We start from the raw sequence: 26,599 nt of genomic DNA on the forward strand, positions 1-26,599 counted from the left end.
GTCGATAAAGTTACTAAATCAGTTACATTCATGTGTTCATCAACAAACGGATCATTCAAATGACGTTCAAGCTCGTCCGCCAGTGTTAAACGGCGTTTTAACAAATTCAAGTTAGGCTTACCTGATAATCCGAGAGACGCTTAAATTTCCCCCATCTTACCAGGTAACGTGTCGTCATCAGTATCCGACGGGCCAACAATCTGTCGGGTGTCCCTCAACATCGCCAAAGTAGTGGGAGTGCTGAAGTCGCCCGCTACCCCGGAGAAACTCTAGAAATCCCCGACAGGCGGTGAATCAGAGCTACCCAAAATCATACTCGCATAGGAGCCCGGCGATATCTGCGTCGATTCTCAAAAGCTTGCTACTGCAAGGGTGGCCAGGATTCACACTCATGGCAGGGAGAACCTTGAGAACAAGGTTATCCCCTGCATGTCGGGCAGAGTGTGCGGATCTACAGGTGACGAAAGCCACCTACTGCAACGGCCGCCACGGCCTGCACAACATCGCATCTTACGAGTAACTTTCTCCTCCATAACAATCACTAGTACACAAGCACAAGAGAAGGCAAAGGGCTGCAGCGTAGAGAGCGGAGTGTAGCACAACCATCAATGTTGAGCCGAAGTGAGTGAATGAGGAAAGTGGGGTAGCGGTGGGGCGGGGCAGAGCATACCGCCAGCCAACTAATCAGAACAACTGCCTGGTTTTCTATCTCTTCGGCTGTTTCAGCTGTGCTGAAGCAAATTCCTATATTAAATGTTTACGAGGTTTGTATATCGCGTCGGAACAATGGCACTTTAGCCAATAACAACTTCAAAGCAATGCAATGAGATATACTGACAACACTTCCCTCTTATGGGAGTTTTGTATGTAAATACACTGGTGTTACTAGATTCCTGTTGCAAGTACTTATCTACAAGAATGTACAGAAACTAAAAGAAAAAATGCATACAGTACAGCATTTTTTATTGCCCAAAAAGTTTGTCTTTGAATACAGTACAAAAATTTATCCTAAGCTCAAATCAAAAACCCTGCATATAAGCTATGCAGTAATGTTTCCATGAAGAAAAATTGCCTACACAATAATACTTGATATGCTTTTTTAGTGAGTTTATACAAAATAAATACAGTATATCAAGGAAGACCAATTTTGTGCAAAGATTAATTTGGTTAATCTCAGACCCTAAAAATGGCAGATTGAAAACATTCACACTGACCTTTAGCTCCTTACAGTTCCTCATGAGCGCTTAATAGCATACTGAAAGAACACTTTGAGGAATACAGTAGTGTAAAATGAATTTGAATATTATTTGTGAATACTGTATTTATAAAATTAAAAAAATTTAATACTGTACAGCACTACCATTTCAATATATTGTATATTGTAGCTGACAGGAACTGGGCATGGATTATGTCAATATATTAACTAGCAACAGAAATTATTACTGTAATTATAAAAAAAGTATTGGAAGTACTAAAAATTCTTACAACAGTATGTTTTCTTCACTTTATCAAAGACACGCTGATACAAACTGCAGTATATAAATTATCACTATTTTCCTTTATTAACTTCGAATGAATGCAATTAAATTTCAAATTCATTTGACCTAGTTCCTTAAAGTGAAATAAAATATTCGGGGAAAATACCAAGGAGCTTTTGATCTGAAGTGTTTAGTGCTTTCAATAATAAGGGGACCTGTAACATTTAAGACTTAGGATTGAATTCCAAGTTGGCCACTTCAATAGAACAGTTTAGTAAATAAGTTAATTAGTACCTATTAAATTACTTGAGACATTTAATAGTACTGTGATATTATTCCATTTAAAACGTGTGTAATGGCTTTTATCAAAATTTAAAACATAATGATTTAAGAATAGTAATTCAAGTTTCTATTATTATAGGGGACCTCTAGCTGCCTTTCTTTTTTTATAATATTAAACAAAAATACAATACAAAAACTACCTATTCAATTGGTATATAATCAAATAACTTTGTGGAGTTTAATCTATATCACTTATACTGTATATGGAATGTTGAAAATGCTAACATTTCTGTAAGAAATATGATATATTAGAATTTAAAAGATAGACAGTAGTTTAATTAGCTTTTGACACTGCTAAAGGATATAAATTATGTAATAACTTGTGACTGCCATTGTTGTACGAAAATGTACTGAAAAAAAAAAGTTTAGCTTTAAATGCTACCAGCAGGCTAAATCAATTATAGTAGAGCAATATATAAAGTGCAATTTTTTGAGAATATTATGTTTCATAAATAGCAAACCTCTTATTTCACTTTTGCATTAGCATTTACAGTGCAACTAAATAGCCAGGTGATTTATAATTGAATAAAAAAGACAGCGTTCACAACTCTTTCTCGGGTGTGCTGCGTCATGTATCATAACAGCCAAGCCAAGTAAAAGCTAGTGACAACACCCCCTGATGAGTTTGGGAGGAAAAGTACTCCCCGGAATTTAAAATGTAGTTATTTATTCCCAAAAATCATTTGAAGTAGTTCATGTATATATAATACCAACATCCTCAAATCAAAAGCAATGTATTCTGACTAACTGAAGATTCACAGTCGTTAGTTATTAAAATAACATTGATTAGAAGATCAATAATGTACCATACAGTATGAAACATTACATATGATTGCAAATAGTAAAAATTATTTGGGAGAGTAAGAGGAAGATTTTGCTTATTTTATGCTAATTTGTGATACTGAATACTGTAAGCCATTCAATACGTAAGGTGTTATAGTAAGGCAAATAATAACAGAGCTGCTCAATTGCCTTACCCACCCACAAATACCAGATGCCCTATGCATATATTTTTCATTAGCCATACCTACAACAGTATATCTTTTTATAAAATATAGCATTAAATGTTGGTTGTGAAAATCTTTTAGTGCAGTAAGATGCAGTTACCTGCTTCTGCTAATTGATAAATCAAAAATTTTCAAGACTATCAATTAGAAGATTATTTTCCTTACTTTCACATTCCAAGATTTACTCAAAAGGTACCAGCATACTTAATGATTATGTGTAATGTATAATTCAACCATAGTTGGTACTACTTTGTGTCTCAAATTTTTAACATCACAAAGGACTCCCAAGAATGAGAGCACAAAAAGTAGCACCTGACCCCTAAGCTCCTGTGTTTCTGATACACTCCACAGAAGACTCACACACACAAGATTGAAGATAATGATAAAACAAATGAAGGGAGTTTAGATGGCAGCAAGTTATGACTGACTTGGATAACATTATAAGACAGGATCTAGACATGAGGTATAAAAGTACATAGTTCAGCACTTCAGGACTGTCTCATTACTGAAATCTTAGACAAGCTTTTTCATATTTCTACAAATACAGTTTGTTCCTTGCCAAAAGGATGTTCCAAAAAGGACTTAAAACAAAGATCAAGGCAGAGGTTTCTAAGTGAAAATTGCAATGAAATTTTGTTTTAAAGGTGTAGGACTGGATCTACAAAACTTTTATCTTGATCCTGCACCTCCTAATGCAACCTTGAAGGAAACTGCTCAGATTTCATGCAAACTACTATGGTACCAGATATCTCATTATCCTTGGGTATGAATAGACAAAAAAAAAAAGAAATTCAAATGGAGCAAGTAACGGAACAAAATGCCTCACCTTCCTCCATTGAAAAGCCGAGTCACTTTTAACCTTTTATGAAACCAAAGATTTGGGTAACTATCATAGCACAAAAATTAAATAAGCAACGTACAAAATTTTTAATGCTATGTGAAAATATAAGATAGAACCTCCCAAAACATTCAAAATATTTACCATGCAGGACATAAGCTACCATAATGCTGGCCCATGGGTTCTAAGAATGAATTTTTACTGAAAGGGAAATTCTATTAATACCACTGTTCCTCTACACAAACCAGGAAACTCATAATGATTGCCAGGCTAAGAGCTTAACCTCACCACCCTATCAATGACCTTTAGAGGGATTAAAACTAATTCCGATGTTATATTAGAGAGAAAGAACACCATCCAGTTACAGAAGAATGTTATGGGCAAGTCCAATTATGAAAAGGAATGGATGTGATATAGGAAACTATACAGTATGGTTTCTAAGTCTAGAATGGTAGAGGTTAGTCTAGAGGCAGTCCAAAATTCATCAGTTTACTGAACTTTCAAGGAATCCCTTGTGTGGCAAATGCAAATGTTATCAGGGAATAAATACTGTATTTAATTATCCAAAAACAAGTATCTGTGTCTACACTGGAAGCCTTGTTATACCTAAAAGGGGATAGGAAAATCCACACAATGTTAATACGACTGTGGGAAGGAAAGGAAGAAAATGACTATCGCTATTCTCTCAACATTCTCAAACATGACAAATCTCTGGTGTGGGGGGATTATTATTAAACCTTAGAATGGACTCACGTGCAGTTGTCATCATCTTAAGAGCACTACTGAATACTAAGTCTACGTAGAGCACTCCCCTGTTTTCACCCCAAGTAATAGCTAATCAAACCCAAATAGCAATGAAAGAAGTTCAGAATATTTGACAGCCACATTACCATAATGGTGCACAGGAAACTATCGATGGAATTCAAGACCTTTTGGGTTACTAAAAAAAAAAAAATGCCTTCTAGTGACCAGTGATCAACTTTTCATACATCTAATTTTAAGATGGAAATGGAAAAGTTCATAGGAAAACTAAGCAAAGGCAACTTCAGAACTTCTTCGTACCACTGGACCTAAAAGGCAACCATTTCCATAATCCAGTTCAGGTTATGCCCAGGAGTCAAATTGGCTATAAGTTAGACTGTATGCAATAATGCATAAGTAAAATATGAGTTTTGTTGATTTTTATGCAAACAGGAGGCTATATGCAAAAATAAATAAGAAAATGTTATGCAAAAACCCTCCTAATTTATACAAAAAATAATATAAGTAATATCAAACTGCAATATTTGCTGAAAAATGTGTATGCCTATCCACTATTCAAACAAAACTAAATAAAATAAACAAACCTACTTTAAAACTAATAAGGCACTGGTAAGTCTTAGACATTTGTGTGTTTAGTAATCCAAATATTGCAAAATCTTAGATATCAATAACAATCATTCCTGAGAATAGAAAACATAATAAAATCTTTGCCTACAGCCACAAACTATTTTCAATACTTTATAATTAATAAATTTATGAAGATTAATACTATTCCAAAATACTTTATGGCTCTTTTTCAAGACTTTCAAGTTTTGCTTTTATTTCTTTCAAACGACTATATTCTTTATTAACAGCACGTAATTTTAATTTTAAAGTAGCACACTGAGAAGTTAATTGTAAAGCAGATTTAAATTCAGATTGTGCTTGACGCAAAGTTTGTGGAGGTAAAGCAGTGAACCATCGTATAGGATCACGATTGAATATCTTCACTTTTCTCTCGCTGCTTTCTAATTCCTCTATACCATTTTCATTAAAGGGATCTTCATCTTCCGTATTTTTAAACCTTCTACGTAAGCCTTCCATCTGAACTTCATCATCAATAACCATTTTATCAGGTGCTTCTTCTTCTTCATCTTCCTCTACAAGAGTTACTACAGGATCTTGGAATTTTGTATCAACATGTTGATAGAGAATGTCTCCTTCATATCCTTCTAGGGGCACTGGTGTCATCACTGCTGTTGCCAAGGCATCCACTTCTCTTTCCTCATTTGGCAGCTGCAATGCACTGACAGCCTTATTGCCAAGTGCATATCTGGTCTTTCCCAAGAGGAAAAAGCCTCCCCTCATCTTACTTTCCAGCATCATGTTGGACTGAAATAAAAATTATCTTCTATTCTTTAAAGAAAATAGAAAATCTAAATTTTGCAAATAAGATAAAATTATCCCTCAATTAAACTGACCTCAATTTAACAAATTTCTTCCTTTATAATCTTAGGTGGCAGTTTTAACTAAGCTACTTTTTAATACAATGGATTTTACTAAAAGGAAAAAATCTAGAATTTAATGATGAATATATATTGTAGTTTATTCAAGCTACAAATGATATGAAATGAATATGACAAATTTAGAAATAATTTGTATTTTTCCTAACGATACAAACCTTTAGCTTAGGGGTATTACTTTCGGCGAAGCTGAAAGGACGAGCCATTAAATTTTAGCGAGAGTTAACTACCCTTCCCACTCACTTACACATTTGAGACTGTATTTCACTTTGATTGGAGGTAGGACTTCTAGGGGGATAGGGTTGGTAGGTAAGTTTGTATAAATAGCTAAAGGTTTTTATCATTAGGAAAAATACAAATCATTTCCAAATTTGTCATTTGTTCCACACCGGGAATACAAACCTAAATCATTTATAGGGGTGACTCACCCATTAGAAGGGTGGATGTCCCTGCCAATCTGGATTTTTGGCTTTACCAAGGGCATCCTTATTATGTATGTTAGTACACAAATAAAGAAACCCCAACACCTCGCTAAACCTGGCTAAACATGGTCTGAGTCCTATACAACTGTGTCGAGTTACTAGCAGTGTGACTGTCAAGGTATAAGTTATTCCGAGTCTGTAGGAATTAACCGAGTTGACCAAGACATTCCCAATACCACCTCACCAGGGTATGGGGACGTAATAGTATTGATACAATACAATACTAGGTTACACAAGGGAGCAACGGTTTACCCGCAGTGGTTCATGCCAGCTTGTGCAGAGGACCCAGGATGGTGATTTCCCCAAGAGAGGGAGGGTACAGAAAGGATAGAGCCAGTCATTCCTTTTCATTCACTCAGAATAAAACCGGGTAACCAATGCCTTCAGCCCTCTGCTACTTGTCCAATAAGGAGCTTGAGGTAATAAACCAGCTGTTGTGCAGCCACCACGGGACTGATAGAGAACCTATCGAGTTTCCTGTGGGTCACGTCTTGCAGGTAATGAGCAGTGAAAGACGTTTGACGTTTCCGCAGACTGGCTTGCAGAACCTGCATCACCGAGTATTTTCTTTTGAAGGCCAGCGACATAGTTATGCCTGACATCGTGCACTCTGGGTCGACGTGTAAGAGGAGGATCTGGATTTAGTGCATGGTCAATGACCCTGCAAATCCAAGCTGGGATGGTGCTTTTTGCGATCCTCCTCTTATTTCTCCCAATGCTGATGAAGAGCGAAGGCACATGGAAAAGAGCTGCTGCTGTTCTCTTGAGGTAAAGCCTTAAACTCCTCACTGAACATAGTAACAGAGGATCTGGATCGATGGTTACAGAGCGGAGATTCTTTATCTGGAAGGAATTGAACCTAGGATCCGATACCTCCGGATTTTGAGTCTTGGCAACAAACTCAGGGATGAAGCTGAAGCTCACCTCTCCCCAACCCCTTGAATGGGCGATGTCATACGAGAGACCATAAATTCGTTGACTCATTTAGCCAAAGCCAAGGTAAGTAGGAACACTGTCTTCCATGTAAGGTGGCAAACAGTGAACAGATGGCGACTGACAAGCAGTCGAGGCTACCTGGTCTGTTGCCGAGCGGTGATCTGCCATCGATCGGTGGGTTGACTTGGCGATCAGCGAGTTGGTGACTGAAGAGCCGGACATAAACAGCGAACCGCTAGATAAGTCCGCGAGCGGCTAACCACTGTCGAATGGCGAATAGCTGCATGCTGACGGGTCATCGAAGGATGAGCGACCGGCTGGTTGGAACTAGCTGGAGAGTCATGTACCACAGTTCGTTGATGAGCAAGTAGCGAGGAGAGTTGTTCCAACAACGGCCAAAAGGCTGGCAAACAACAAGACTGAGGAGAGTCTGAGGTCACAAGAGAAAGGTGATCAGCGAGATGCCTATTGGTGATTGGTGATCGGCGAGCTGGATAGATTATTGGTGAAAGCACGAATAGACTATCGGCGATCGACATGGTAATCAGCGATCACCTTACTTGTGATTGGCGATTGTTGAGCTTGCAACCGTTGAGCTGGCGATCAGCGTGTTGACAATCGGACGGCGCAAAATAGGCAAGCTGGCGGATGATCGGATAAGCCGAGGAACAACCGTATGGTTCGAAAATCGGAGAGTTGGCGATCGGTGAGCTAACGATTGGCAAGCTGCTGATTAGCAATCAGCCGAGCAGCTGGTCGGCGAACAGCACAACAATGATCTCGAGACAGGATTTGCCCTTTGGAACATACCCAAGTAGAGGCTCGCGAACGAGACCTCGTGGATGCGTCACGAACCGGGGTACGTTGACAAGCAGGCGAGACCAAAGAAACAAGCGAAGGTCAGAAACCAGTAGAATCAGGACGAGAAGAGTCTTCCGAATAGAAAAGCTCCATCGACGAGGCTGAAGAACTGAAGAGGGGTCTTTTCGCTGAAGGCAAAGGAGCACCTCTAAGGCAAATCGTACGGTGGGGTCAATGACGACGGTGACAAATCCCAGAGGGGGCTGGGGGATCAGTAAGCTGGTCAGCAGCAGCAGGTCTCCAAAGAGGAGTCTCTACGAGTGGCCTCTCTCGCAAACGAGAGAGGTGATCACTCACAGGAGAGATTTGCCTCAGACTTTTCTCCGGCCATGGCGGAAGAGTCGACTCAGCATGGGGGGAGCATAGTTTTTGGCAATGAAACAGCAACCGGAGATTGGAGCGATGATGTAGAAGATGAAGGGAAGTTCAACCCAACACCAAGGAAGGACAACTCTCCCTCGGAAGGGAAAGTACAGTAGTCCAAAACCTGGAGGAGGACCTACAGGCAGCGCTCTTTGCTTCCCTTGGGCTGGTAAAACTACTTTCTTTAATAATAATCTTTGCTTCCCATCAACAAGCCTTGTTCAAGTTGAAAATCTGCATCGAGTGCTACCTGAGAAATCATAGCCAGAGCTAGTTCCTCAAGGTTAGCATGTTGATCAGGAGCTGCCACAGGCGCAAGAGAACAAGAAAGTGGCAGTGCATTGACAGCAGATTCCACAGTAATGAACGGTACTGCTCTTCTACGTCGGCTATCCTAGCCGAAGGAAGAAGTACGGCAATGCTGACTGAAGAAAAAATAAAAGCAAATTATGTAACAAAAACTCCCTCGGGAGGAGCACCTAGTCCGCGGACAGGAATGGTGTCCACCAAGAGAACAGACACAAGTACAGGACTGCACACTCCCTTCCCTGTCCAACATCGATAGGAGAACGAGAGCAGCAGTGTAAAAAAACTGTAACAAAACAAAAATTCCAATGAGTTAATTCAGCTGAGCAAATTAAATACTGGGGAGAACTACTCAACTCTCCGGTGGGAAGGGGGGGGGGGGAGACGAAGCTGACAAGTTAAATTACAGTCATAATTCCACTTAATGAAGAAAACTATTCGGAAGCGTAACTTAACCCAAGAACAGTAAAGGTGTACCCCCCCCCCCCAGAGTATTCTGCAGGCCACTAATGAGTGAGAGGCATTGACCATGAGAAAGAGCAAGACCAAAGTCAAGCTCCGAAATGGCCGCACTCCCTTCCCACAGCAGATTCCTTCTAAGAACACGTAGAGGGGAAGACGACGATAACAGCCAAACAGAGGCGTATCCAAACGAAGACGATTCCCTTGAGGCGGCGGCCGAGTTACACAGAAGTCCATCCACCAATGGAATGACCGATGTCCAAGGAAGAAAGGTCGGAAAGGAAGATTCTCCGTCCTTGAGAACTTGCTGTACAAACACTATCACACAAACAGCAAGTCACTGTAAAGAAAGCTTACAATGCATATATCTATCTATCTATCTATCTATCTATCTATCTATCTATCTATATATATATATATATATATATATATATATATAAACTTTAGGAAGGTTTTCATATACAGTATATAGTATATAGAAGAAAACATAAGTTGAAAAGACAAAGATTAATGGCAGTCCAAAAATAGGCGAGGAGGAAGAGCGGCAGCAACCACTCTCTTTCCGTGCTAAAAGTAAAGTGAATTACAGTCACAGGCAGGGTCACCAAATGTGATGAACTAAAACCCACCACATAAGCCTTCAAAATCTGTATTTTCTGCCCAGAAAACGCTAGATTTTTCAAATGTCATGAAAATGCATGGAACATGACAAATTCGGAGATAATTTGTATTTTTCCTAACCATACAAACCTTAGCTATTTACATTGGGTTTACTTTCGGCGTAGCTGAAATTGACGAGCCAGTAGATTTTAACGAGGGTTAACTAACCCCGCGCTAGTTAGCGGGGGTAGGGGAAGGGGTAGCTTGCTACCCCTCCCCCCCCCCCCACACCGGTGATTTGACTCACTTCACTTAGAGGTAGGACTTGACTTGGGGGACAGGGCTGGCGGGCAAATATGTGTAAATAGCTAAGGTTTGTATGGTTAGGATAAATACAAATTATCTCCGAATTTGTCATTTGTTCCGTAACCGAAATACAAACCACGCTATTTACATTGGGTGACTTACCCTTTAGGAAGGGTGGAAAGTCCCCAGCCTTACTGGCTTTGGCTTTACCCAGGGACTCCAACTCCAAGTGAGTATCACTCGAGAAAAGGAGTCCCTGCACCTCACAAGTTCCTTGCTCCGCAAGGAACGTGTGGCCTACGTAAGCTGTGTGTGGAGGAAAGAGCGTGACTCGTCCTAGGAAGTTGACCTTGAGTCCTTAGTTAGGAATCTAGGCTAGGACGTTCCCAATACCACCTCGTCAGGGTATGGGGGACGCGCCAGTATTAAGCTTAATACTAGGAACACAAGGGAGCATGGTTTACCTGCACAGGTTGAGGTCAGCTATGCGGAGACCAGGATGCTGCTTCCCCAAGAGAGGGGAGGATGAAGAAAGAAGTAAGGGCCAGACATACTCTTTCATTCACGCAGACTAAAACCGGGTAAAAACGCCCTCAACTTACTGCTATTTGTCCATCAAGGAGCCTGAGGTTAGACCAGCTGTTGTGCAGCCACCACAGGGCCAATAGAAAATGTATCGAGGCTCCTGTGGGTCACGTCCTGCAGGTAGTGGCTGTGAAGGTCGTTTGACGCTTCCAGACCCCAGCTTGAAGCACCTGCGTCACAGAGAAGTTTCTCTTGAAGGCCAGGGACGTAGCGATGCCCCTGACGTCGTGTACCCTAGGGCGACGTGACGGAGGAGGGTCCGGATTCAAGGCGTGGTGGATGACCCTTCGAATCCAAGCCGAGATGGTGTTCTTGGTGACCCTCCTGTGCTAACAAACAATGCTTGCACACGAGGACGAACTGCAGCTGTCCTCTTCAAGTAATGCCTCAGACTCCTCACTGGGCATAATAGCAGATGGTCTGGGTTGCTTGTTACAGAACGGAGACTCGTGACCCTGAAAGAGTCGAACCGTGGGTCCGGCACTCCAGGGTTCTGAGTCTTGGTAACAAACTCAGGGACGAACCTGAACGTTACCTCCCCCCATCCCCTTGAATGGGCGATGTCGTACGAGAGACCATGAAGTTCACTAACTCGTTAGGCGGAGGCCAACGCGAGCAGGAAAGCCGTCTTCCAAGTCAGGTGGCGATCACAGGCCTGGTGTAATGGTTCGAAGGGAGGTCTCTTAAGAGCCCTGAGAACCTGAACCACGTTCCATGGAGGAGGTCTCACTTCCGACTGAGGGCAGGTAAGCTCATAGCTACGTATGAGTAGAGAGTGTTCCAGCGAGGAAGAAATGTCCACTCCTTTCAGCCTAAAAGCCAGGCTTAAGGCTGAGCGATAGCCTTTCACCGCTGAGACCGAAAGGCGCATTTCCTCCCGCAAATAAACAAGAAACTCCGCTATTGCTGGAATAGTGGCATCAAGTGGAGAGATGCCCCTCCCACGACACCAACCACAGAAGACTCTCCACTTCGCCTGGTAGACTCCCACAGAGGACTTTCGCAGGTTCCGAGACATTCTCTCTGCAACCTGTTTCGAAAAGCCTCTCTCCGTGAGGAGACGCAGGATAGTCTCCAGGCGTGAAGCCGAAGCGAGGCTACGGCTTTGTGGAAGATGTTGCAATGTGGCTGTCTGAGTAGCTCGTGTCGTGGGGGAAGCTCTCTCGGGAGCTCCGTCAGGAGCTGCAGAAGGTCCGGGAACCATTCCGTGTGATGCCATAGCGGAGCTATCAGTCATCGACAGGTTGACCGATAGTCTGGTCCTGTTGAGCACCCTTCTCATCAGACAGAACGGTGGGAAGGCGTACACGTCGATGTTGTCCCACCGTTGTTGGAAAGCATCTTGCCAGAGAGCCTTGGAGTCCGGGACTGGGGAGCAGTACAGGGGCAGCTTGAAATTCAAGGCTGTCGCGAACAGATCCACCGTCGGGGAACCCCACAAAGTCAGGACTTGTGTTGGCTATCTGAGGATCCAAAGACCACTCGGTACTCACTATATGCGAAGCCCTGCTCAGACTGTCGGCGAGCACATTCCTCTTGCCAGGAATGAAGCGAGCTGATAGTGTTATCGAGTGGACTTCGGTCCACCTCAGAATCTCTACTGCAAGATGGGATAGCTGATGTGAAAAAGTACCTCCCTGCTTTTTTATATAAGACACTACCGTGGTGTTGTCGCTCATTGCCACCACGGAGTGACCCGCCAGGGTCCGTTGGAACTGTTGAAAAGCCAGGAATACGGCCTTCATTTCTAGCAGGTTGATGTGCAGGTACTTTTCTGATTCTGACCAAAGGCCTGAGGTCCTTTGGTTCAGAATGTGAGCCCCCCACCCTTCTTTTGACGCGTCCGAAAACAGTGTCAATTCCGGGGGGAAGACGAGAAGATCCACTCTCTTTCGCAGGTTCTCGTCCACCAGCCACCACCGCAGGTCCGCCTGTTCCGAGGGTCCTAAAGGGACCAGAAAGTCCGGGGAATCGGATCCTTGACTCCACCGGGACTTGAGCCGCCATTGCAGGGATCTCATCCTGAGACGGCCGTTTGGAACCAGATGAGCCAGGGAGGCTAGGTGACCTTAAAGACGCAACCACAATTGGGCTGGAAGCTTTTCCCGCCTGAGGAAGGGTTCCGCCACCCTCCTCAGCCTTGCTATCCTGTCGTCTGATGGAAAGGCTTTGTGGAGATTGGTGTCTAAGAACATGCCTAGATAAACCAGTCGCTGGGACGGCTGCAGAGAGGACTTCTCGAGATTTACCAAGATCCCCAGATCTTGGCAAAGGGTCGAAGAAGGGTCGACTCCGAGTCTGCCAGGATCAGCCAGTAGTCCAGATATCGGAGGAGACGGATGCCGTTCCTGTGCGCCCAAGACGAAATCAGGGTAAACACTCTGGTGAACACCTGAGGTGCTGTGGAGAGACCGAAGCACAGCACCTTGAACTGGTAGGTCTGATTGGTCTTGTTGTCTAGGCTGAATCTCAAGTACTTCCTGGAAGACGGATGGATTGGGATCTGGAAGTACGCGTCCTTCAGATCCAGTGTGCACATGAAGTCTTGTGGTCTCACCGCAAGTCTGACCGTGTCCGCTGTCTCCATGCAGAACGGAGTTTGCTTGACAAACTTGTTCAGAGCTGAGAGGTCGATGACAGGTCTCCAGCCTCCAGATGCCTTCTTTACAAGAAAGAGTAGACTGAAAAAGCCTGGGGAGCCGTCGACGACTCCTGGAGAGCATCCTTCTTGAGCATGGTGTCGACTTCTGCCAGAAGGGCTAGCCCCTTTGCCGATCCCATGGCATAGGAGCTCAACGACACTGGATTCGCTGTCAGGGGAGATTGAGATGTCGTGAATGGGACGCGATAACCTTGGCCGATCACGGAGACCGTCCAAGAATCGGCCCCATGTTGCTGCCACCGGTGCACGCAACTTTGAAGGCATCCCCCCACAGGTGGACACGCGGGGGGACTGCCACTCCTAGCGTTTACGGCCGCGGCCGCTCCCTCTAGGAGTCTTGCCTCCCCTGGAGGACTTACCGCCCCTCTTGTCCTTGGCAGGAAAGGGCTGGGGCTTAGACACCACTTTCTTAGCTGCCGGCGCCTCCTTCGATGTCCTGCGAGGCTGCTGCTGATGTTGCTGCAGAGCTGGAGGCTTGTAGGGCCGAGATGCAAGGGCCCTTTGGAGGAGGGAGTCCTGGCTAGACTTCCTCCACCTCTCAGCTGTGCGTTCCATATCTTGGGGCTCAAACAAACTTCCCCCAAGGATGGAGGAGTGTCTGAGCCTGCAGACATCCACGGCGGGGACCTTCGGGTGGATCTTCTCGGTCACAATCCGAGTTGGCCCACAGGTTGGTAACCTGGTGTGCCAGGAACTCGATGGAGCAAGTGCCCGAGAGGAAGGAAGGTCTCCAGGGCCTTCCTATTGCTCTCCTTAGACAGATCCTCGGAGTGCAATAGGATGCCCAGAGAACCCAGCCAGACATCCAGCCACGAAGCGGCCTGCATGGCACACTTCGCGACCTTCTCCAGGCCCAGGATCTCCGACGCCGAGAACGTCACCTGCCGGGCGGAGAGCTTCTCAAGCGGAACTCCCCTAGTAAGCTCTTCCACCGAATGGTGGAGGGGAAGAGTGAGGCTAGACTCCCCCATGATTTCAAAATACCTCCTCTGCTGGAGACGAGGAGGTGGGAGGAGTCTGTTCCCGGCACGGGAACGACTGGAGGAGGCGAGGTCTGCGAGCTGAGCGTTGGCCCTGTCTCTGGCATTCTTCACCCCTTGGGACCAGGACAGAGTCGCACTGGCCTTTGGGGGCTTCTGAGTTTCATAGACCTGATCCAGGACCGTGTCCTTGCCTTCACGAGGGGCGATCACCGGGTCCTTGAACCTGTTGAGCTGCCTCATCAGGCCCAAGACCTACCAGAAGGCATGTTCAGACTCGTGCTGCTCTCCTCCCTGCGGACTGGCAGCTAAGTCTCCTGTCCCCGGAAGCTCTTCCTGGGGAGACACGTGGACGTTCTCCCGGGGTCTGGCTGGTTCCTGACGAATCCGCGAAGACGACTTCGGAATCGTCTTGGAGTCCTTGGGTTCCCTCCTGGGCGGGATACAAGACTCCAGCAAAGAGGTCTGGAAGGTACCTTCCATGCGAGACGATTCCCCTCCATGAGGAGGAGACTCCCCCCTTGGTGCCGAGGGGGAGACCGCCGCCTCGCTGGACTCTCCTGAGGACGGAAAGGCCTCGTCCACAGGAGAAAACGATTGCGAAGGGGAAGGAGCCTTCCTGACGGACCTCTTAGGAACCAACTTCTCCCTGGGAGAAGTCACCACGAAGTCCACTCCTCTCCTTCTCTTCAGCGGGGGCGAGGCCGTCCTTGGCTTGAGTCCTAGATCGGCGAGTGCCGGCTTCATAGCCTTCACTAACGCACGCACCAGAGGACCAAACCAGGACTGCCGAGATACGGACACAGAGTCCGTAATTCCCGCTGGAGGGAAGGGGATCGGCCGACCCTTCGGAGTGGACGCAACTGGACCTGCCTGCAAAAAAGAAAGGGAAGAAAGTTGCCTTGACCCCTCCGACAATCCTTCCTTGTCCTGCGAGGGAGACCTGCGCTTACGCGGTGATCCTGACTGCGACCTGGAAACACGCGTCCCTGCTGCCGCCGCGAGCTGCGGAACCCGACGAGAACGGGGTCGCGCTCGCGCGGGAGAGTTTCCAAAGAAACTCGCGCGAGGGGCTGCTGGAGCGCGGGCGCGTAGTCACGAGGAGATAAACAAGCGCGGGAGCGATCGCGCGTTGGCGAGGGAACGCGCTGGCGCGTGGGTGAAGGAACGCGCGAGCGCACAGGAGATTGCTGAGGGCCAGCGCAGGGGAACGATGGTGTCCTGGAGACCTGTGACGCGTGGGTGAGCGATGGCGAGTCGGCGAACGATGGCGCGTTGGCGAACGCTGGCGCGCTGGCGAGCGATGGCACGCTGGCGAGCGATGGCGCGTAAAACGCGCAGGCGAACGGCTGCGTGTGGGCAAGCTGATCGCAGGAGACCTATGTCTGTCAAGATCCGGGTGGCGCTGACGCGTAGGAGCGCGCTTGCGCACAGCGGATGGATCGCGCGGGCGGTCAGGAGATCACCGAGACTCAGGGGAGCGCTGACGCGCTGGAGATCGCTGACGCGCAGGAAGACGACGCGTAGATGGCTGCGCAGGAGCAAGAGGCGCGACATGCAAAGGCGAACGCTCGCGAACGGGCTCAGGAAGAGAAGGCGCGTGGGCGGGCAGGAACTCTGGATGTACGCGCAGGAGACCGTGCGCGTTGCTGCACAGGAGACCGTGCGCGTTGCTGCACAGGAGACCGTGCGCGTTGCTGCACAGGAGACCGTGCGCGTTGCTGCACAGGAGACCGTGCGCGTTGCTGCACAGGAGACCGTGCGCGTTGCTGCACAGGAGACCGTGCGCGTTGCTGCACAGGAGACCGTGCGCGTTGCTGCACAGGAGACCGTGCGCGTCGCTGCGCAGGAGAAGGATAACCAGCAGGAACGCGTGGGCGAGGAGGAGTTAAATCCTTGCCCTCGTCCAGAACCCGAGTTCTAGGGTGCGTGGGCGAGCGTGGGCGCGTGTCAGGAACTGGATGCGCGCTGACGAGCAGGAGATCTTGTGCGCTCAGGTGACCGTTGGCGCGCTGGGCGCGTAACAGGAACAGGAGGTTGTATGTTGTCCACAGGAGAGCGCTGGCGAGCAGGAGGGCGTTGACCATCAGGAGAGCGCTGGCGATCAGGAGAACGCTGTCGATCAGGAGAGCGCTGGCGAGGTGAGTCAGGAGACTGCAAAGATGGAGAGCACTTACGCGCTACTGCGCGTGAACGCGCAGGAGGGCGCGCAGGGGAACCCTGACGCGCAAGGGAAGCCCCCACACCGTGGGAGACATCCCTTTGCTCCGAAGGGACCGGTGCCCGTCGGCTGACGAGATCAGGAGACTGCTGGCCATCTGCGCAGGAGGTGGAAGGTCTGGCAGGCATAGGAGATCGCGAACGATCCCCGGAGAGGTCTAAGGACGCGGCTGCTACAGTCTGCTCCCGGCGAGGAGGGTCCTCATCAGAGGACGGCGGAGGCGAAGACTCGAAGAGGCGCCTCTTGACACCCTTATAGGGAGACGGGAGGCCCCTGCGACGAAGAGGACGACGAGCCTTCCGGCGAAAGCGGCCACGAGGGAGGTCGTCGGGATCATCAGTCCTCCGAAGAGGAGTCTCAGTCAGAGCGCTCCCCCGAGGGGGAGACGTAGCCGCAGGAGAGACCGTGGGACCCACTTCCCCCTTCAAAGGATGTTCGGAAGGGGGAGGAGAGCCTTCAGCAACGTCAGCAACATCAGGAGCCGCAGAGGTTTGACCAGACCCGTCGGAAGCCTCTGCTACTACGACGTCGACGATAGACAGAGGATCTACCTCTGCTATCACCGGCAACTGCTTGACAGCGGCTCCCAACTGGATAACGTCAAACAGAGCTTCCTTGGAGGGCAGGCCCTTAAGCACCAAGGAAGCCCAAAGCTGAAAAAGATCATCTTTAGAGACAGAGTTATCAACGTTATCAAAATCCTCCCCCGGAGGAGGAGGGGGAGCCGCCCCGCTATGGGAGGCGACGCCCTCTCCCGCACCCCGAGTTCGGGAAACAGAACAAGGGTCTGCGCTACCACTCAGAGGCCTCTCACGAGAGGCCGGACGAGTGGGAGCTTCGGAGGAGGTTTGGGCGGCGGAAAAAGAGTCCCTAGAGCCTTCCTCCTTCAAGGCAACCTTAGAAGGAGAACGGTCTCTCTTGGACTTCTTCTTACGCCGGCGGGCAAACCTCTCCCACTGGGAGGCAGACCACTCCCTACACTCACTGCACGTATTTTCCCTGTCACACCGTCGGCCTCGACACTGCGGGCAAGGGGTGTGAGGATCGGTATCCACCGCCGACATGAAGGTACCGCAAGGGCGGCCGGCGATCCCAGGGCACTTGCGCATGATGAATACCAAAGGGCGAGGCCAACTTCCAAACACACAGCTGAGGAAAAGCAAAGAAAAAAGATTAAGGCTGTCATCAACGAGGACGATAGACAGACACGTCTGCACATCGTCCGAGCCAAAAGTGGAGTGGGTAAAATCACCGGTGTGTGGGGGGGGGAGGGGTAGCAAGCTACCCCTTCCCCTACCCCCGCTAACTAGCGCGGGGGTAGTTAACCCTCGTTAAAATCTATTGGCTCGTCAATTTCAGCTACGCCGAAAGTAAACCCAATTTAAATAGCGTGGTTTGTATTTCGGTTACGGAACAACTTCATTTTAATAATAAATTCACTTGATTTACTTACCTTTAGGACTTCGCAATTGGGCATATATATCCAGAGATCCCTACATATCCTTACATGCAATATGCCCTTCTTTTACTTTTTTCTAATGGCTTTAACCAAACCTTCAACAAAGGAAAACATTACCAACTTTTCTCGTAGGATTGAGGGTAATTTGGACCCACTCTATAGAGGGGAAGAAAATTTTATAAATGAAAATTAGATAGCACAAACTGTTCCATTAGCAACCTATGCTGAAAACAAACCGTTTTCAATTTGATTAAGTGATGCCTCATGCCTTAAAGAGATTTACTAACAATTCTCCCGACTTGTTAAGTTCAATATACTTTCCAAAGATTTAATGTATCTTTCATAAGGGTAATCAAATTTGTTTACTTCTTTATGGAACTTCTCACTCAAGGGTCATAGTTTACTTGGTTTTGCTCACTAATCAGTATTCACGTTTAACATTTGACAGAGAGAGAGAGAGAGAGAGAGAGAGAGAGAGAGAGAGAGAGAGAGAGAGAGAGAGAGAGAGAGAGAGAGAGAGAGAATATTTCTGACGTGTATAACATGCTGTGGCTGATATCATGATGAGGGGTAGATGGAGATGGTTTGGGCATGCTCTTCGCACTCCCCAAGAGAGATTAGTTCAATAAACTTTCAGCTAGGCTCCACAAGGCACTAGAAGAGTTGAAAGACCAAGGCCTACATGGCTGAGGACTATGAAGCCTGAAGTAGGAGATAATGAATGGAGAAGCATTGAATTAAAAGCTCAAGATAGAGACAACAGGCGAAATCTAACCGAGGCCCTTAGCGTCAATAGGCGTAGGAGGAGATGATGATAACCTGCTGGTAAAAAAGTCACTTGATAATGGAGCCCATTTATTTTACCCTCCCTGGTACTGAGTACACTTCTTGTATTCCTCTATATTTTTTTGGATATAATCATCTTGAAACCATTTAAATTCTAAAACTTCATAAGATATAATAAGTCCCTAAACAGTCATAAGAAAATTACTGTAATATGTATGAACTATTTTGAAATCCCGCCATAAATAGCGGGATACCCGCCAGTTTGGCAACGCTGGCCTCGTGAGTGAGGGGGGTAGCTAACTAGAACACCCCCCCCCCCCCCCGACTAACTAGCAAGATGGGTAGTCGACCCTCACTAAAATTTAATGGCTCGTCATTTCAGCTTCGCCGAAAGTAATACCCCTATAAATAGCGTAGGTTTGTAATCCAGTTAAAAAACAAGTAAGCTTTCTGATACCTTGAATGTTCAAATGCGAGGCTGCGTGTATTTCTCTACTTACTGGAAAGTTCATATACTGAAGCATATAATAAAGCGAGGGGTTTACAAGTTACAGCTTCCTTACAGGGGACTACATAAACTATACAAGTAATTTTACAACAGGGCAATGCAATAGGATAAATTCGGAGATAATTTTTATTTTTCCCTAACTAATACAAACCTGTAGCTATTTATATTTCATATTACTTCAGCAAAAGCTGGAAGGCAGCCATTAAAATTTAAGTGGGAAGTAGCAACCCTACCTAACCACTAATAGTGAATAGGTAAGGGGTGGTTGGGGGGTACCCAGCCATCTATATCTACTCACGATTCAATGAAGCACGTTACTTTTTGCTTGCAGGCAGGAGTTACTGGGGGACAAGTGATGGCGGGCCAATTTATATAAATAGCTACAGGTTTGTATTAGTTAGGGAAAAATACAAATTATCTCCAAATTTGTCATTTGTTTCCATACTAACAAACCTTCCACTATTTATAATGGATGACTCACTCTTGGAGGGTGGTAAGTCCAACTACTGGCTTAGTCATTGACACGAGTTTCCTTAGTACAGTATTAGACTGTAACCGAGGGAAATTTTGCAACACGCATATCATTACAAGTGAGTATGATAGCGGCCTGAACAAATAAAGTAGTTGTGAGAGATATCTTAAGAATGTCTAGGTAAGAAGATGCTCCTAGTTAAAATAGGAGCCCTACAAATGAAAAGACGTTTCCCAATGCCTACCTCGCAGGAGGTGTTGGGGACGTGTGAGTATATGCAAAACATACTTGGTTACACAAGGGAAGTGGTTATCACCTCCAGAGGGTGAAGCCAGCTATGCAAAGGGACCCATGGCACTGTTCTTTAAAGGAAGGGAAGATGATGAAAGTAAAAGAGCCAGGCATACTTTCATTCATGGCAGTCTTACCCAGGGTAGCCAATGCCTTCAACCTTCTACTACTTGTCCAACAAGGAGCCCGAGGTATTAATAAACCACTTATTGTGTCACCACCACAAGAGTGGTTGAGAAAACGTATAGAGTCTTTTGTGGGTCACGTCATGTAGGTAGGGTGAGGTGAAGCTTAGACACATACCCACCCTACCAATGACACGGTTTGTGTCATAAAGGAGCTGCTTGAAAAGGTTACGGACGGATACTGCCCTAAAACGTCATCTGGGTCATCTCTATGAGGAGGAGGAAGAGGGATTCTGTGACTGGTATAGCGCCTGCATCCATGTCACGAGCAAGATCCTTATACCCTCCTCTGACCTTCCTAGGGTTAGCGAGGCGTACTGAACTAAGGAGCAAGCGCCTTCATTGTTTTCCTGAGGTATGGCCTCAATATAATCACTGGTGTGAAAAAAAACACAATGATGAGTATCTAACACAGTGTGCTATACCATTGGGGCTAGGTAATCACCCTCCTCGAGGTATGTCCTCAAGTAATCACCTGTGTTACAGCCTTGATTACTTTATTACAAAACAGCAAGTTCCCAGTTGAAGGGCTTGAACTCAGGTTCAAGCGGCCCGGAACAAAATAGGATGTTACTTGTTTTCTCGCTGTTAGCAAGAGACGTTGAGGGAGACCCATAGGGTACGTCTCTCTTTTGGTCGAGTGTCACATTGGGAAAGATATGTTGTCGGAATCAAGGGAAGAAATGCAGTTTAGAGCCACCTGTCCCGTAGAAGGCTGTATTACGTCACTATAGGTAATCGGTTCAGCTCTATGGAGAGCAATGATTGGAGGAGATGCTCGATGGATGAGCAAAGGTCTTCCGTTTCCCAAGCCTAAGAGTATGACTCCCTTCGTTGGCAATTTTTGAGAGCATGACTAGAATAGCACTCTTCAAGAAGAGAAAAAAAAAACAGATTTCACGTGACTCACCACGGAGTATCTAGTCGTAAAGGAAGTCTGTAATGGGTTCTCCAGAGTCGTAGATGTGTCACTGTCTGTGACCCGAAGCTCTAGTCGAGTCCCTTAATGACAAGTCTGACTATAAGTCTGCATGGAAGTGGGGAGAAGCCATCTATTCTTTTCCCAAGAAAATTGCTCACAAAAGGGAATCGAACAGGAGACAGCAGTCCTTCTCTTGCAAAAAGATCATTGCTTTTCATTCATATTCATTCTGCTTCCCGAAGGAAGACCTCTAAAACAGAGGCCGTAGGAGGAATACTCCTGCAGAAGGGGTGGAGTCTATAAAATCCAAACCCATAGACAGGATACCCCAAAAGGGGAGACCACACAGGAGCAGTAAGTGATTTCCCACGGATGGGAAACCGACAAATCACTCATTTCCCCGGCACTTTCCCAAAGAAAGAAGGTGCCTACTAGGGGATTAAGAGACGGTATCATTCGTGCTCTAATCATAGTCCTAAGGACATATGGTCCTGTATGTGGCCTCCCCCCCTTTTCTTTGATGCCTCTATAGGAAATGTCAAATCCAAAAGAACGAGAAGATAAGAGAAGGACGATCCCTAGTGCAGATGGACCTGGGACCTGGCTAGTTCTTCAGAGGTCGCACTCGACAGGACTAATGCGGTCTTGTCGGACCTGCGAACGATTCTACTGGGTAATGACACAGTCTATGGATATCCTTATAGGATATGACCTTCGTGTCATTCCTTCAATTATTCAAGTTATAGCTCGATGTAAACAGAAGGAGATGTCTCACAGGAGTTCGAGACTTTAAAATAAGTCAGTAGGCCGAGGTCTTTCAGACAAAGGTCGATCCTATATAGGAAGCTAACTGGTTGATCGCAAAACCTTCCCTCGCATGACAAGGTTTGAAAGTTAAGCTTGTCTCACGAGGAGAGACTAAAATAAGAGACTTCTAATTGACGAGGCATGGCTATATTCCGGCATCCCCCGTTTTCCTATGAGATCGGATGTTCCAATAATGAGGAAAAAGATAAAGACTGCTTACCATTTCCTAGAGGAAGACAGAAGATAAAAGATAGTATCCTTGTAGCCAAGTTTGGATTCTCTTTCCTTGGTGAAAAGACATGAGCCGATTATTTCAAGCTCCTGGAAGGGGTTCTCTTATAAGAAAGGAATACATTCATTCCCATCCCCTCCGGCCTAGGGAGGAGCTCCGGTTACGAGAGAAAATCATCGTCCGGCTTCATGAACAAGCCTGAGTTTCATGAAGTGTAGATAAAAGATGTTTCCCCAGAATGGAGGCAGATGGAGGTTGAATGTGTTTCCACTAAGGTCAAAGGGCATAAGGGCCAATGGAGATTGGGAAAACACAGATTTTCAATATCCTCTGTTATTCCTGTCATGTCACCCATCTAGGGATGACCCAAATCATAGCAAATAAATTGCCAGACTGTCGATTAGACAGCACTGAATTTCGTTATGTCTCCTGCTAGTGGGAGAAAAACAGATTCAAAGAATCTGACTCCCTAATCACATCTGAGATCCAATTTGCTTCAGGAGACTGTCTAACTAGCGCAGTTCCTATTCAAGCAGAATCAGCTCGTGAGCAGCCCTGTAATAAACAGGATAACAGGGAAGAAGGTTGCCGCTGAAGCAGCAACCTTGTTCCCGAGGCAATTCGTTCGCAAGCCTTCCTGGAGTATGAATGAACTATACAAGAAAACAAGTCCGTTCAAGGGAGATGAATCCCTGTGAGTGTGCTGGATTCAATGCATAAACCTGGTCACTTTGAAGCGGATCCCTCTGATTCCGCAGACGGTGGGAAAACCTTTGGGAACCCAAGAAGCCCTGTTTGTGATACACATACAAGAACCCAAAGAGCGAGGGGACTGAACCTTGCACTAGTGTATCATCCCCGTCACCAAAGAAGGGTGTATCCTTAGGTTCCCAGAAGGAAAACACCATAATTCCATCAACTCTGCAGGGTCTAACAAAGTAGAGTAAATCTCAAGAGTGAGGAGAGATGAGCTATGCCATCTGAGAGAGATTGCTCTCTTAAGCAGCTCCCTCTCAGGAAGTGGCTGCCGAGCTAGAGACCTAGAATGGAGCAGGCTTATAGTGATCACTATTCTCTGATTAGTGAACGTCAGGCAGCAAAATTGGCCAGCAAGCGAAAACGGGGAGTTACTGTTGTGTAGAACGAATGACTAGCTGTTGAACATAAAAACAGCGAATGGTGCTGTTGGTAAGCAACCGGAGATCGTCTAGCCGATGAAAAATGGCGACTGGTAGCTGACAAAATCCAAGATCTACCAAATCGGTCGGGATCGTTTTTCTTGAGACTGTGCTCATGATCATGAGAGCCTTGTTCTAGGTGTTGAAAAGACTTGTGTGAGCTCATGAGAGTCCCGTTCACGAGTGTGAGCATCTCTCACGTGAGCTCTTCGCACAAGAGCGTGAGCATCTTGCTACTACTGAGCATGAGCGTTTTTCACGAGAACTTCTTGCTTATGAGTGCGAGCATCTCGCACAAGAGTATGAGCATCTTGTACGAGAACATGAGCTTCACACCTAAGAGTGCGAGCGTCCTGCACGAGTCTCACTCAGAAGCGCAAGCGTTTCGCCTGAGAGCGTGAGCATCTCGCTTGAGAACGTCCCGCACGAGAATCTAGTTCATGATTGTGAAGAGCTTGTGCGTAACTAGATCGTGATCATAAGCATCTAGCCCGTGATCGTGAGAATGTATGATCGTGAGCATTTAGTTCATTATCATGATCGTCAGCTCACATTTAGTGTCTGGCTTGTGCCCGTTATCGTGAGCGTCTTGCTCGTGCTCGCGATCGCGAACGTCTAGTTTGTGATCATCGATCTTGTGAATGCGAGCTTATACAGTACCTCTTGATATAGCTTTTAGTTCTCAATCATTGCTCATGATCAAGAGAGTGTAGCTCGTGATCTTTACCACAAGACGCATCACGAGTCTTGCTCGTGACCAAGAGAGTGTAACTCATGATCGAGAGCGTGAGAGAGCGTCGTGTCCATGATAACAGTTACAAGCGTCTCACTCGCTTGCGTGTAACTCACAACCGCGAGCGTTAGCGTTTCTGACATGATCACGAGTGTCTAGCTTGTGATCATGGCCACAAGACACTCATGATCGCAATAATGAGTGTCGTGCTTGAGCATGTAACTCATGATCGTGAGCATGAGTACGATCGTGAGTGTCCAGGCAGTGATCACGAGTGTTTAGCCCGTAATCGTGACCACAAGACACTCGAGGTCACGGTCAAGAGCATCACACTCGCAGTCATGAGAGCATGTAACCCATGCTCATGAGCGCGATCGGGAGAATCTCGCTTGCGATCACATGAACGTTATTAAGGGTTGTAGAGACTGGCGTCAGAATCATGGTCACGAGCGCAATTTACCCTCGTGAGTGTGAGCGTGATTGCGAGCGTTTCGGTCGCTATCACTTGAGCGTTCTCATGGGTTGTAAAGACTGACGTCACAATCATAGTCACGAGCGTCTCTCTTGCGATCACTTGAACGTTCTCAAGGGTTATAGAGACTGACGTCAAAATCATGGTCACGAGTCTCACTAGTGACCGTGTAACTCACTATCACAAGTGTCCTAAAAAATTGAAAAGAGACTAGTGTCACAATCATGAGCGTGAGCGCGATCGTGGGTCATCTCAAAGGTTGAGAAAAGACTAGTTTCGTAATCGTGTTCTAGAGCGTCTTACTCGCGATCGTGAGCATGTAGCTCACGACCATGAACGGTAGCGCTAACATGAGGGGAGACCGCGATCGTCATTAACCCGTGACCGAGAGTGTATAACTCACGATCTTGAGTGTGAGCGCAAAGGTTGTGTAAAGACTCTCCCTTGGAAGTGGAATATCTTACACCTGGAGGCAAACCTTCGAGCAGTACTCTGTTGCCCTTCAATGAGTTCTATCTCAAATGAATGTTAAAGTGTTGCTAGAAAAAAAGCCAAGGTTCAATTCTGAGTTGTACCCGAAGGGATTTCCCTAATGGGAATCCTGCCAGAGTAATCCTCCAAAAGGGAAACCAAACAGGAGTTTATCTTCAAGAAGAAGAATGTTGGGATCGCGATAATCTACGATCGTAGCGATCTCTGTGGCGATCATAGATCGTAACAAAAGATGCCCTAATGGGTGTCTAACATCCGATTGTCACGAACGGCAATCTGACCGACAAGGAGGACATGGTGATGAGTCTTGCCCCTGCAATCACTGAACAGAATAAATTCTGAATTCATCATTGGATTGTCGCAAACAACATCCTGACCAATCAAGAAGACGGGGTGATGAGACTCGCCCCTGTGATCATTAAACAGAAGGAAAGCCTGTCGATCCAGTGATTGTCGAGCACACAGCGGGCTGACGTTCCGTCCTTGATCTCGCAACAGGTGGAGCTGCAATGATGAGATCGGCAGATGGCGAGAAGACTTGTCAGCAGAAGACAAAGGAAGGGTGACCGGGAGATAGACATAGTCGACAGCTAAGATAGCCGCAGCTACAGCCACCGACCTTCCAACCTGATGTCGTCATGAAGCGCTGAGGGTAAAATAAAGAGGGAATTAAGAATTCCTCTCCTCAGAGGAAAAAAAAAAACATTTGAGGCATCGTCAGCGCCAAGGAATTCTTCCGATAACTCGTAGAACAAACATAGACATCCAAAACCGCCACATTACTCAGGAATGGAGCATCGCGTAAAACCCCAAGTTATATCTGTAAAGGAAAGAATGAGTGTACAGTAAAGCAATAGTGGCAAATGGCTAAGCTTTGAAGGAAGAAAGGAGACATCCACTCTCTACCAGCGAAAAGTAAAAAGTGACGTGGTTCATTGAACCATGTGTAGATATAGGTGGCTGGGTACCTCCCAACCACCCCCTTCCCACCCACTATTATTGGTTAGGTAAGGTTGCCACCTCACGCTTAAAATCTAATGGCTGTCTTCCAGCTTTCGCCGAAGTAATACCCAGTATAAATACCGGAAGGTTTGTTAGTATGGGAACAAATGAATTTTGTTTTATAAAAGACATAATTTGAAGGGAAGATACCACTGTACCAAGTACTGAACTGTTTACTTTACCCATGCATGGCAATACAAAAAATAATACTGTAGATTTTGATGTTTGAATAAAAAAGGACAAAAATGACAAATTCGAAGATTTGTATTTTTCCTAACCATACAAACCTTAGCTATTTACACAGGGTTTACCTTTTAGCGCAGCTGAAATGGCGAGCCATTAGAATTTAACGAGGGTGTATTACCCC

The 26,599-nt window shown here is 46.2% G+C and overlaps 1 protein-coding gene across 4 annotated transcripts in view; it reads right to left on the reverse strand.

The window, feature by feature from the left end:
- Positions 1 to 946: 946 nt before the first annotated feature.
- Positions 947 to 26,599, reverse strand: part of LOC137634816 (coiled-coil domain-containing protein 115) — a 152,591-nt gene continuing 126,938 nt past the window's right edge. For all 4 annotated transcript variants that reach the window (XM_068367371.1, XM_068367370.1, XM_068367369.1 and 1 more), the window contains exon 3: positions 947 to 5,798. In XM_068367371.1, the coding sequence (XP_068223472.1) occupies positions 5,211 to 5,798 (588 nt within the window). In that variant the 3' untranslated portion in view covers positions 947 to 5,210. The remainder of the gene's footprint in view (positions 5,799 to 26,599) is intronic.

This window comes from Palaemon carinicauda, chromosome 45 (genome assembly GCF_036898095.1).
Source record: "Palaemon carinicauda isolate YSFRI2023 chromosome 45, ASM3689809v2, whole genome shotgun sequence".
Taxonomy (NCBI): Eukaryota; Metazoa; Arthropoda; class Malacostraca; order Decapoda; family Palaemonidae; genus Palaemon; species Palaemon carinicauda.